The sequence below is a fragment of the Musca domestica genome, unplaced genomic scaffold (genome assembly GCF_030504385.1).
Source record: "Musca domestica strain aabys unplaced genomic scaffold, Musca_domestica.polishedcontigs.V.1.1 24, whole genome shotgun sequence".
In the NCBI taxonomy this organism is placed as follows: domain Eukaryota; kingdom Metazoa; phylum Arthropoda; class Insecta; order Diptera; family Muscidae; genus Musca; species Musca domestica.
Genome location: NW_026712272.1, coordinates 2930156 through 2943957, shown reverse-complemented (window position 1 = coordinate 2943957; position 13802 = coordinate 2930156). Strand labels below are relative to the sequence as shown.

Sequence of the window (13802 nt, the reverse complement as noted above, 5' to 3'; positions counted from 1 at the left end):
TTTTCCCTATTACTGTCAATAGTTTGCCTACTTTAAGTAAGTTGCGAAAATTATCCAAATTTTTTTCACTCTATTTTATAGAAATGTGGAAATCAAAATGTAGATTGGTTTGGAATTGTGGCTTGAATCCTTTAAACATCGAAAATCCATAGTCACTCACAGGAATAGTTCCCACCACTAGGAGAAAAATTTAATATTTTAAGAAGGTTTCCCCAATTTGTGATGTAATTGTAATATCGTGTTTTACCTAAAAGTAGACTACAGATTTTTACATTTTTAATTTTTGTACAGATTTTTTTTTTATATTTTAGAAAAATTTTATGGCAATCTCAAAAATGGCCACAACATTTTTTCCTAAAGCCCTTTGCCTATTATTTATTTATTTTTTTTTTTTTTCATAATTTGCTGTAAGATTCACAGAGAGAAGCATTCAACATATCTCATAAAATTTTCATTATTTTTTGTGCTTTATGACGACAAAACAATTGTGAAGTAGTTTTGCTTAAAATTAGGCATCATTTTTGGGGAAAAAACTATAACTTTTCTTAATTTTCAATATTTTTGCCTAAATGTATGCTACAAGTTTTTCAATAGACCAATTTATTTTATTTATTACTGTCAATGCTTTTGCCTACTTGATCCATAAGTTTTTGAAATTTATCCAAATTTTTGTAATTAGATAACATCAACTATATTTATGGGAGGTTTCACTGTATTTTGATACGACGAAATTAAGCAACATTTTTGAAATTTCCATTTTTTCTACCTATTTAGAATCAAGTGAATTGTATTAAAGGTTTCACTGTATTAGTACAGGCCAAAACTAAAGCAACAATTTTATTTCAATTCGCTTTTAAATTCAATATTTTTAACAAAGTTTTTACAATTCAATATTTCGGAAAATATTTTTGGACATTACAAACATTTTGGACAGACTGGTTTTGATTGCATTCTTAATTTCTTTTAACTTTTTTTTCTAAAATTTTGTCCAATTTCATCTCATGATTTTCTATTTTTTAAATTTTAAATTTTCTAAACATTTAAACCAAGACACAATTAAATTTAAAGCCCTAATTTTTGGTATATATTTTAATATTTGTAAAATCCTCAATGCAGGCAATGCCTTTTCTTTATAAATTTCCAAATTTCTACGAACTTTATCCTCTTCAAATAACAAGAGTTATTTAATTATTCCTCTTCTGTAGTTAGCCTCAAACTAGGAAATTTCTCTTTCAGTGGTCTAATTATAGGCTAGTCAGTTTTTCGCACGAAACTTTTAGTTTTATTTCTCGGAATTCAATTTACTTTTATGTTGCCTAATTGTAGGCAACAGTTTTTGATTTTGTTTGTAATTTAAATTCAGTAGATTAGTTAGATTTATATTTAATATTCGCAGATGTATAAATAGTTGGTAGATATTATTTTTGAATTTGTAGCCTAAAAATAGGCAGCAATTTTATTTGGTATTATATTTCGAATGCACTTTACAATTAAATATGGATTTTATAATTTTGTAATTTTTGTTAATTTACTTTTTTAATTTCAATTTAATTTTTTTAGTTTTTTTACCGAACGCGCTTTTTTATTTATTTTTTATTAATTTTTCTTTTTACTAAAACTTCTCTCATAAAAAAAACAATTTCGAATTATCACACGCAACATGCCCGCCACCGTGTAAACGCTCAAGATTCAAAATACAAACTAAATTCCAGAACGTTTAAACATCTCGGCTAAAGCTACAGGCCATACAGCACCGCTCATATGCGCTCACATAATCACAATACACAATGAATGCCCTATCAAATGCTCTCAAATTATAATTCACCCCCGCCTTAGCACCCAACAAAACAAATTTTCCCCAACAACAACAACAGCAACAACACCGGCAACAATACAGCATTTAACAGCGTGTGGAGTAAACGACCAAGGAAAACCACTTGACAAAGTCTCCACTACATGAACTCAAACAGACATTCACTCACAGAAAATTTATCCAGCATCTCTAGCCAGAAGATAGAGGAAGTTCGAGCACAGCATCTGCGTGTGGAGAGAAATAAATTCTCAAACAAATTGTTTTCATGTGAGAGAGAATTTACCTTTATCTCCATGCTCCTCTCTGTCTCTCTCTTTGCCAACAATCCATAAAAAATGTAAACAAACAATAAAAACAGAAAATAAAAATAAATTTTGAAACAAAAAAAATAACAACAACATTTACTTTAGTAATTCTCAAGTTTTGCAATATACGTCTATTGTTTTATGACACCTTGCCTCCCTCCTCCCAGTGTCGTGGAAATAAAGAGCACAACAACAAATATAACTATTACATCAAACCAAAATCTAGGTTAAAGTAAGTTTTTTTCTGATAAGACAACAAACCCGCCAAAAAGCACAATGTTGACAAACAGTCAGCCAGCCAGCACATCCATCCATCAACAAATAACCATAACAAGGGTCATGGTTGATTAGCAGAGAAAATGACAGGGAGAGAGAGATAATACATTACAAACCGGTAAACTATGATAACAAAATGTACAGAGAGAGTATGGACAATGAGAGAAGAGAAATAGAGATTAACACACAATGTTATACAAGTTGTTTGATATGGGATGAAAGCTTTAGCTTTTTGGAGACTTTTTCTTATCACAATGATGGGGACAAATGAAAAGCAAATATAAAGCTTGCATTGCAAGGCAGATTTTAATTTAATAGCTTTGTGTTATTAACAGAAAGCTCTTGTCGAAATTCAAATCTAATATATCTTAAAAACGATATAACTTAAGAATCTTTAGTAAGGACATTATTCGTTGTAAGCTTTCGGAGCACCTGAAGCTTTCAATGGCACTTGGAGAAGCTTAAAAGGAAAATAAAAGCATATTTATTTTTATTTCTATTTATTTCGATAAAGGACTTTTCTTTCGAAAATACAAAATAAATCACAAAGCTTCAATAAGACTTTAGAAAGCTTATTTTAGTTTCACCAGTTGTAAGAAGATGATAAATTTAGTAGAAAGATGTCACTTTTGTTATAACTTGACTGTGGCCTCTTAAAAGCCTTAAAAATAAGGCCAGGCAGTCTCAATAGACGTGCTGATTACCCAGGGAGTCTCAATAGACACGCTGAATGCTAGGGAGCTCTACAGACAATCTGACGCGCAGGGACTTTAAATAGACGAGGTGAATGCCAGGGAGTCCCAATAGATGAGTTGAAGGCCAGAGACTCTCCATTAACGAGCTGAAAACAAGGTAGTCGCAGTAGACGAGCTGAAGGCCAGAAAGTCTCTATGGCAAAATGGCTGGCCAGAGAGTCGCAACAGAGGAGCTGAAGCGCAGGGAGTCTTAATAGATCAGTCGCCTTGCCAGAGAAGCGCAGAGAGCCTCAATAGACCAGCTGAAGGCCAGGGAGTCTCCATAAACGAGCTGATTGGCCAGGCAATCACAATAGACCAGCCGACTGGCCAGGGAGTCCCTATATACAAACTCAGGAAGTTTTGACAAAGGAGTTGAATCGCAAAGAGTCTTCATAGACGCACTGAAGCTCAGGAAGTCTTTATAGACGGACTGAAGCTCAGGGAGTCTTTATAGACGAGCTTAAGCTCAGGGAGTCTTTATAAACAAGCTGAAGCTCAGGGAGTCTTTATAGACCAGCTGAAGCTCAGGGAGTCTTTATAGACCAGCTGAAGCTCAGGAAGTCTTTATAGACGAGCTGAAGCTCACGGAGTCTTTATAGACGAGCTGATGCTCAGGGAGTCTTTATAGACGAGCTGATGCTCAGGGAGTCTTTATAGACGAGCTGATGCTCAGGGAGTCTTAATAGACGAGCTGATGCTCAGGGAGTCTTAATAGACGAGCTGACTGGTAAGACAGTCGCTATAGACGAAATGACTGCCCAGAGAGTTGCTGAAGACAAGCTCACTGGCCAGTGAGTCGCTATAGACGAGCTGACTGGCCAGTGAGTCGCTATAGACGAGCTGACGGGCCAGTGAGTCGCTATAGACGAGCTGAATGGCCAGTGAGTTGCTATAGACGAGCTGACTGCGCAGAGAGTCGCTATAGACGAGCTGACTGGCTAGTGAATCGCTATAGACGAGCTGATGTGCCAGTGAGTCGCTATTGACGAGCTGCCTAGCGAGAGTGTCTCTATAGACGACCTGCCTACCCAGAGAGTCTCTATAGACGACCTGTCTACCCAGAGTCTCTATAGACGACCTGCCTGGTCAGAGAGTATCTATAGGCGACCTGTCTAGCCAGAGAGTATCTATAGGCGACCTGCCTGGTCAGAGAGTCTCTATAAACGACCTGCCTGGCCAGAGAGCCTCTATAGACAAGGTGAAGGCCAGAAAGTCTCAACAGACGAGCAGACTCGCCAGAGAGTATCAATAGCCTAGCTGAATACGAGACGATCTCTAGGACAAAATGAACTGAGGGTAGTTTCTATAGACAAAATGAGCTGAGGGGATTTTTTATAGACGATGCGAGCTAAGCCTCTATAGACGGGACGAGCTGAAGAGAGTTTCTTAAATGTATAGATAGTCTCTTAAATGTAAGATAGACTCTTCTCAACGACCAATTAGTTCGTCTACTGTTGACTTCTATTGCGGAACAGCCAGTTTGTCTACAGGAAATTGCTTGTCCGCCATTTGCTTGTCCGTCAGACCGGCGAATCAATGGGCTAAAAAATACTTCTCCTGTTATATTAAAGTTTCCTGTTTTGTACTATAGTAGACTCCCATGGTAGAAAAGCCAGTTCCTCCAAAGAATTAAGACTCCGTTTACCAAAATACTCCTTAGTCTTCACAACTGTTCTCTCTTCTCTCTGTAAATACTCGGAGAATTTTAATGTCATTTCCTGCTCGTCAGCTCATCTTCTCCCTCTTTACCAAAAATTTTTTAACTCATCATAGACATCAGTCCCAGAATTCGATTCCCTAAACAATAATTCACAATATTTTTATAAGGCATTTCAAATTGCCCTATAAGCAACCTTTTGTGGGCAACAACAACACTTTATTTATAATTTATTGGCTAACCCTTAACCCTGACATTGGCACAAGCCATTGTTGGTCGTTTGCTCCTCCCCCCTTTCAAATAGAAAAACCAATATTTGAAAGACAATTTTTAAATTTCCCAAAAACCTATTGAACTTTTATTAAAATAGAAATTGAAAATTAAATTAAAATTGTTTGGAAAAGGCTACTATTATGCGGGCATAAGTAAAGAACAACAATTTAAACAACAAAACCCCAAGAAATCAGGCACAAAAAAGGGTGCATTGAAATTCTTTTCCAACGAGTGTCTGACTGATTGTTGGAATATTTGATACTTGTCTAAATAGCACTTAGCTTGTGTTTTCCATAGACTATCTTCCACACTCCACCTCGTCGTCCGCCTCCTCCAGCACTTTGTATTCAATCCCCTGTCTTGTGGGGTTTTCCTTTGTGAATGCAATTAAACCCCAAACGATTGCACTTAAAGTAATAGCAAACAGAATAGGGAGTAAACGAAGAAAAAATTCTGAAACAGAACCCCAGAGCAGGAAAAACCAAATAAACAGCTCGAAGAAAATTCTTAGAGCGGTGGCTCAAGTTGAGTAGGATGTAGCTGTAGATAGAGATGCGATGACGATGATGATGATGAAAACGAAAGGAAAACAAAGATACGACACAGAAAAAAATCCATAAAGATTTGAGTTAAGTGGGTGCATAGCTGGCTGCATAGCTGACAGAATGAATGCATGCATTTAGAACAAGCGTTTTGAACCTTACAAATCTTCTACGCATTATGGATGATCATCATTTGTGTGGAGATGGCGCTCAAGTGGTTGTCATCATTGCTGCTGCTGCTGCAGACAACGAATTGCAACGCATGCCAACCACTCGATGGCTGTCTCGAATGACTGACTGACTGACTGGCACCACCATCAGCTCCACCATCATCAGCAAATACGCAGCCTGTTAAGCCTCAACAAACAAATGTTACCAAGCTCTTGCAAACAGGAATATTCATACGCTGAATATATTCAGTTTTTCCGCTACAATTTTCCATTTCCATATTGCCCACAAATTGCCTGCCAGTCTGCGTAGCACCCACCCTCCATACATATATGAAGCAGATTGCGGCAGATACCAACAGAAAAACCAATTGAATTCATGTGTCTGCCCCGAGAGATATCTTCAAACAAACGCATCAATTGATTGATAAATTGAAAATCAATGCGATTGCGGATCAAAACAAAGAAAAAGGGGGAAAATGTAGTCTTAAGACAAAAAACGAAAATATTAATAAAATTTAATGGCTTTTGGAGATCAATTACATGCGAACAATTACAGACATCATAAACAGGCAGGGGAAATTTTCTAGATAAGGAATATGGAGTTTTAAAGAAAGAGATAACATCAGAGTAAAATTCCAGAAAAATTGGAAAGTATATTTTAGCCAAAGGGCAGGAGAGTTCATATGGACGAGATAAAGTGCATGGAGTCATGAGGAGTCTCTATAAACGAGCTGAAGGCAAGAAAGTCTCAATAGATGAGCTGCAGCGCAGGGAGTTTCAGCAGACGAGCTGAAGCGCAGGGAGTCTCTATAGACGAGCTGAAGCGCAGGGAGTCTCAATAGACGAGCTGAGGGGCCAGGGAGTCTCAATGGATGAGTTGGAGGTCCAGAGAGTCGCTGTAGACGAGCTGACTGGCCAGAGAGTCGCTATAGACGAGCTGACTGGCCAGAGAGTCGCTGACTGGCCAGAGAGTCGCTGACTGGCCAGAGAGTCGCTGACTGGCCAGAGAGTCGCTATAGACGAGCTGACTGGCCAGAGAGTCGCTATAGACGAGCTGACTGGCCAGAGTCGCTATAGACGAGCTGACTGGCCAGAGAGTCGCTATAGACGAGCTGACTGGCCAGAGAGTCGCTATAGACGAGCTGACTGGCCAGTGAGTCGCTATAGACGAGCTGACTGGCCAGAGAGTCGCTATAGAAGAGCTGACTGGCTAGAGAGTCGCTATAGACGAGATGACTGGCCAGAGAGTCTCAATAGACGAGCTGACTGGCCAGAGAGTCTCAATAGACGAGCTGACTGGCCAGAGAGTCTCAATAGATGAGCTGACTGGCCAGAGAGTCTCAATAGATGAGCTGTCTGGCCAGAGAGTCTCAATAGACGAGCTGACTGGCCAGAGAGTCGCTATAGACGAGCTGGCTGGCCAGAGAGTCTCAATAGACGAACTGACTGGCCGGGGAGTCCGAATAGACGAACTGACTGACCAGGAATTCTCAATAGACGAGCTAACTGGTTAGAGAGCCTCAATAGACGAGCTGACTGGCCAGCGAGTCTCAATAGATTTACTGACTGGCCAGCGAGTCTCAATAGACGAGCTGAAGGCCAGAGAGTCCCTACTCTACCGACGTGCTAAAAGTAAGGGAGCCTCTACAGACAAGCTGGAGAAGTTTCTATACACAAGACGAGCTGAAACTTAGTCTAAAGACGGACAGAGCTTAAGAGAGCTTCTAAAGTGCGTTGGCTGCCACTTAGGGTGATAATCTAAGAGCTAAAGAAAGAGGACACGTGTAACCGCATTTTAAAAGTATATGGTGTCTTCGGCAATATTGTAGACAAAAATAAGAGGAATATTTTGGTAATTTTAACCATTTTGGTAATTTAACCATAAGGGGTACTTTTGATCCTTTTTTAAATATGACTAAAAACTCCTGTTAAATTAGATTTTAGCAAGTCAAAATATTCCGCAAAATTTTTTGTCATGTAATTATACTATAGGTCTTGGAAGACGTCAAGGGTCTAAATCTTACATTAACGCCAGGATTTCTATTTAGGGTGATTTTGCGAATTTATCCAGAAATCTCTAATAAGGCATTATTTTAGAATGATGACATCACAGACGAAAATATTCCTCATTAAATTCTGCTATGAGTTACCAAAAATAATAAATCTCTATTTCCATTGGATATCAAAAAAAATTTGCATATATGTTAAAAAAAAACCCGAAATTATTTCCTAATTTTTGTCAACAATTTTTCCTCGGACTTTTTTCGAGTTGACGCCTGAAAGTAATATAAATTTTCATTCTAGGCCAAATGTGTCAAAGGAAAAAATATTCTGCACAAAATTTCACTATAATTTTCAGAATGAAGCGGTTATCAATATATTATAGTTTTCAAGAAAATTGTATTCAACATTTATGTACTAAAAGCGAAAATTATGTATTGCGTTTTTTTACTGTTAATCAAACACGTATCCAATCCAAGTCGAAATCTCCCTTTATAGTTCATATTTTGGGAGAAGTGTCAAAGTAAGAATTATTTTAGATCAAATTTCGAGTTTCTCTGGAAAAAAAGAAATTTGTATACTTAATATGTACCATAGGAAATGGCATCAATATTTATTAATAAAAAAAATCTTTTCTGTTTCTAAAAAAAACAGCACTTTTCCCCATTTCGCTGCAAATTTTCTTAAGGAGTTATAAAACATATGGAAGGCATCTATGAAAACTGCACATAGAAGACATCATACTCTTCAATAAGTCATTCGTAAATAATATACCATTGAGAGATCTCCCACAGGAATAGAAACCTATAGGTGGCCTTTATATGGCCCATAAAAAAGACCTGTTGTAGCTTCTCAATACAGTAAGAACTTTTGCAAAGCTTACACGTATAATAAAGAGCATAAAAATAATGGAATAATCAATCAATGCTAAAATAACTTGAATATTTCTTATAATCTTTTAATAATAATTTTTAGGGTATCCCGAAATTCTCAGCATTAAATCAATATCAATTTATTTAAATCAGTATAAATTAAAAAAGAAAAAAACTGTACCACTTACCTTAAACATCAATGGATTTCTCTCAATCTCAGCTTCGGCACTTTCACACAACGATTCAGATTCCGACAGGAATGCCAAAAATTGATCCATGGCCCGGTCGAAGGATTGCAGGCTATGGACGGCGGCATGCAACTGCTTGCCGCGATTGATAACACCATTATTGAGGTTGGCATATCTGCAAAGGTTGAGTCGAAATTACAATTTTGTACAAATGCTCCAATAGAATTTCCGAAAAAAACAAACCTTTGATTAATGGCCTCAGTCATTTTCTTGACTCTGGTCGTATCATCCGCAGGATAGACGGCGATGAGTTTTTGAGTCAATGTATTGAATATTTCGAATTGCGGCTTGTTTTGATGCAGTTCCGCGTGGAAGGACTGAAAAGAGAAAATTAGAAATTATTATAAATATAGTATGTGAACGGAGAGCTTTTTTATACACTCCACCATTCTATGGAGGGTATATTAACTTTGTCATTCCGTTTGTAACTCCTCGAAATATTTATAATGGACCCTATAAAGTATGTATATTCTGGATCAGCGTAAAATTTTAAGACGATCTAGTGATGTCCGTCTATCTGTCCGTCTGTCTGTTGTAATAACGTTATTTTTCGAACGAATTGAGATATAGGGCTAAAATTTGGCATACATCCATAGTTTACCAGTAGGCTGGTTAAGTTCGTAAATGGGCTATGTCGGTCCACGTTTTCGTATAGTTCCCATATAACGGTACCTCCCGATATTCGGTATTTTCATGATTTTAGCGACAGTATTTACCGGAATTATTTCAAATTTGGTATTTAAAGCTCGTAATGGATACTACAGCCTATTACAAAAATTTTTGTATGCAGGTCCACGTCTTCGTATAGCCCCCAAATTTCGTATTTGATGTTCGCAATGGGTACTACAGCCTATGACAAAAAATTTCGTAAGCAGGTCCACGTCTTCGTATAGTCTCCATATAAACATTTTCATTTAGGCGGTAGTTTCCGGAATTTTTTTTAAAATTTTTAAGTTCCTTCCAAATGGTGGAGGGTATTATTCAGCCCGGCCGAACTTAGCTCCTTTTTAGTTGTTTCTATTTAAAAATATTATGTGAGGAATTTTTTTTGCTTCTACTTATAAAGGAGTATTGAATTAACTGACTGGCTAAGAATCAACGTCCAGTCGTACTAAAAGGGTACGAAATGTAATAAAATCTATTAAAATTTGATACGTTGTATTTGACAAACGGATTGAGCTAGAAATCTGAAATGTGGGATGAGAGTCAATGATGGAGTGCAGCGTAGATGTAGAAAATAGTTTTTTTGGAAATTCGAACTTTAAGGGTAAGAAAAGTTCTAAAATGGTACTAAACTTCGAAAATGGTAACATATTCTGTGAACGGATAAATTTGGAAAGTAAATCTGATATATTTTTTGATATATTTCGGAAATTTGTGCTAAGTGTGCGAAGTGTACTGAATGGTACTTAATTTGGAACATTGTGTTATAGGGTGAACGGATGAAGCTGGACATTTGAAATTATGCATTGTGGTCCCTTTGATGGTAGGCTTGTGATAAAGATTAACTACAAATTGACAAAAGTTACTAAAGGTACTAAATAGTACTAAATTTGGTATTCCAAGAACGGATACTGCTTGAAATCTGAAACTTGACATAAGAATCACAAACAACAAATTTGAAATCCAACCAACAAATTTGAATTTGAGGTCTCTGTTTGTAACTGGAATTGAGATATGGAGGTGGTTGTGGAACTGTGTTATATACAGGGTGAGATGAAAAAACAGCAACCAATTTCAGACTGCTGTCATTTCTAAGCCACTTGTCCGACAGCTGTTAAAATTATTGCAGTGACAGCTCATTATATTGTTTACATGCGTACAAAAGCATTCTGGTGAGAATTTTCCAGAAAAAAATTATTCGTTATGGAGTTCTGGCATTATTCGTAATGGAAATTTATTTTGTATTTTGCTGGAAAACCACAAGTGGCTATCGATAGGGCACTCCAGCATTTACATTTGAATAAATCTTTTGTGTCTCGTACCATTGCTCTTTACTGTGATACTGGTAGGCCAACGCTAAGTAAGTCGGAGGAGGAAAACAGTAACATCAGCGGAAATGTTTCGAAAAGTAAAAACGCGACTTGATCGAAACCCGCGTCGCAGTTGCCGAAAAATGGCTCGTGAGCTGAACATATCGCAATATTTCATTCGTCAAATATTGAAAAATAAGCTCGGGGTAAAGCCATTAAAATTCCAAAAAGTGCAACAACTTACACCGCAACAGAAAGAAAATAGACTCAAAAGAGCTAAAGAGTTGCTTCCGAAAGTGGTGAACTGCCGAATTAGGTTTTCTCCGATGAGAAAACATTCGTTGTCCAGCAGTTTGTAAACAAACAAAATAACCGTGTTTATTTGCAAAAGAGGTCAGCTGAAAATATGCACCTTCGGTAGGGCACCAGAACTCAAGCGCCGGTGATGGTGGCATCAGAATAAATACCGATTATTATCGCGAAAATATTCTGGTGGTTGTATTGAAGCCTTGGGCACGCAAACAAGAATGGTTACAAAATGAGGTTCCTCGCTTCATTTTCAACGCACAATGTTGGTGGCCTCCGGATACCAATCCGTTGGACTATTGTGTCTGGAGTATTTTGGAAAGCAAGGTTGGCATTAAAAAATACCAAAGTGTCGATCACCTCAAGCAAGCGCTTCGTCGGGAATGAGCCTAAATACCGCAGAGCAACATTCGGGCAGCGTGTGGCTGTTTCATTGAAGGCCATAATACGTGCCAAAGGTTACCATTTCGAACAAATCTAAACTTATTCTAAAATTTGATGCTATTTCCGACATTTTTTGCTTTCATTCAATAAAATTTAAGAAAATATGGCGTTTGACTTTGTTGCAGTTTTTTATCTCACCCTGTATATGTTATTGGACGAAGGGATAGAGCTTCAATCCAGAAATTTGATATGGATCTCGCTGTTGGTGTCAGTGAATGAGAAAAGGAACTGGTTTTGAATATGTGTACCCTAATTGCACTAAATGTTACTAAACTTGGTAATGGTTTAACTTACAGAGTTGAAATCCTGAAATTTGATATTGAGGTGACTGTTGGTATCTGAGGCTGGGATATGGAGATTATGTTGAAAATAGAAAAAAAGAAACTAAATGCTTCTAAATTTTGAATCGGGCGTAGGGATAGAGCAGGAATCCTCAAATATTATGAGGAGGGGGTTTTGGAAATGCGTACTATGAACGTACGAAAAGTGCAAAATGTCACAAAATGTGCGGTGAGTGTTGGGATAGAGATGGAAACTTCGTATTGAAGTCTCTGTTGATGAACAAATTGGAGAACTTTTCGTTGACGACATAGTGGACACTTGCTGTTACTTTATAAAAGGTGATCTTTGAACAACTACAGGAAATGCATATAACCTTCCTCCTTCCAGGTCCATATTATTTTAATGTTTGAATATTATTTCATTCAAATATTGGTCATACGGAGGCCGCCTATCACGAAGCCCTTTCAGATTCCCTCTTAAATAATTTATTTTTTTTTTTTTTCGAAACAAAATATTACTCACCTTCTGCTCTTTTTGCTGGGCCTCTAGGATATCAGCAGTGGTAGCCACAGTGCCCATACGTTCGGCACGGGCTTCCATGCGTTGCAGCCATTTTTCAAGTTCCAGACGTTTGGCCTCGTATCTGAAACAAGAGAATTCATAAAAAAATAAGTTTTTTTTAAATTTCAAATCCATTTTCTAAACCTTACCTCTGGGAATCACTCAGCATGGTCTTCAGCTGGGCAGCACGCTGCAATACGCACTGTGACGTTTCATCCCAATGTTCACGCAAACGGGTGACTACAAAAGTGGTGGGAAAATTCAGAAATTATTTTCAATTCAAAATTATTTTGATATAAAATTCAAAATAGATGTTAACAAAAATGTGCTGAAATATTTGAAAACAAAAAAAAATATAAATTAATAAAAAATAAAAACCCCTTTTTGGAAACACCCTGTAGTTAAGTGGGGGAGGGTTTGGTTCTTATAATTGTGACTTATTATTATTTTTATTATTGTTGGAGGGCTGTGTGAACACAATATCCAGGGCTGATTATATGACGTATTGAATATTTTTGCTCCCGCTCTCTCTCTCAATTGGGTAACAAAAACTCAAAAAACCACAAGTGATGTTGGGAAAAAAATTCATGGTGATTATTTGTTGTTTTTTAGGGAAGAACGAAAACCATGCTTTAATTAGTAGTAATTAAAAAAAAAGTTAGGTTATGTCTAGGTGGCAGTCTGATATGCAGACATTTTACAGTTATACAATGCCTTGCTCAATCATACGATTTGATTTAGTACGGCTGGGTTAGCTTAGCCCAAAACCACCATGTGGTGAATTGTGGTAGGTTTTGTGGTTTGTGGAGAAATTTTAGTTTTTATTTTTTTTTTTTGAGGTTATGTTTCGGCATATTATTGAGGTTATGTTCAAATTATTATTTTATTAATTTTATTAGAAAAATATTAACGAAGGCACTGTGTTAACTGATCTTTGGTTTAAGCTGCAGGTTGTTATGCAAATGCAATTTTGTGAAATATGAACACTTTACCTTTCAGACAACAACGCATATAATCCAATTCGGCGGAACAATGCGGTGCTAACGAAAATTGTTTCAATTCTAATAGAAATAGAAGGAAAGATTGTATTGTTCAGTATAATTAATTAACACATGCTTAGTAGGTATGGATAATATTCTTAGTTGGAAATTTTCGATCTTAAAGTAATGACGGAAGGGTAGTGAAAACCGGATGGAATATGCTGCGACATAACTTGCAATGGAATGGTATTGTGCCAGGCAAATTTGGTGAAGGAGTGGATTAATTAATGTATAATGTTGCAATGCAATAACTGCTTAAATACTTCCCAAGAAATATGAAATGACGGAACATCACACACGTT

General features: G+C 37.0%; 1 protein-coding gene across 9 annotated transcripts in view; it reads right to left on the bottom strand.

Moving 5' to 3' along the window:
- The window catches only part of LOC101893112 (dystrophin, isoforms A/C/F/G/H), a 752562-nt gene that overhangs the window by 503051 nt on the left and 235709 nt on the right, over window positions 1–13802 (bottom strand). For 8 of the 9 annotated variants that reach the window (XM_059123281.1, XM_059123282.1, XM_059123286.1 and 5 more), the window contains 5 exons: window positions 13453–13521; window positions 12610–12700; window positions 12422–12542; window positions 9078–9211; window positions 8835–9009 (listed from right to left, as the gene is read on the bottom strand). In XM_059123281.1, the coding sequence (XP_058979264.1) occupies window positions 8835–9009; window positions 9078–9211; window positions 12422–12542; window positions 12610–12700; window positions 13453–13521 (590 nt within the window). The remainder of the gene's footprint in view (window positions 1–8834; window positions 9010–9077; window positions 9212–12421; window positions 12543–12609; window positions 12701–13452; window positions 13522–13802) is intronic. The other variant, XM_059123284.1, reaches the window with a different exon arrangement.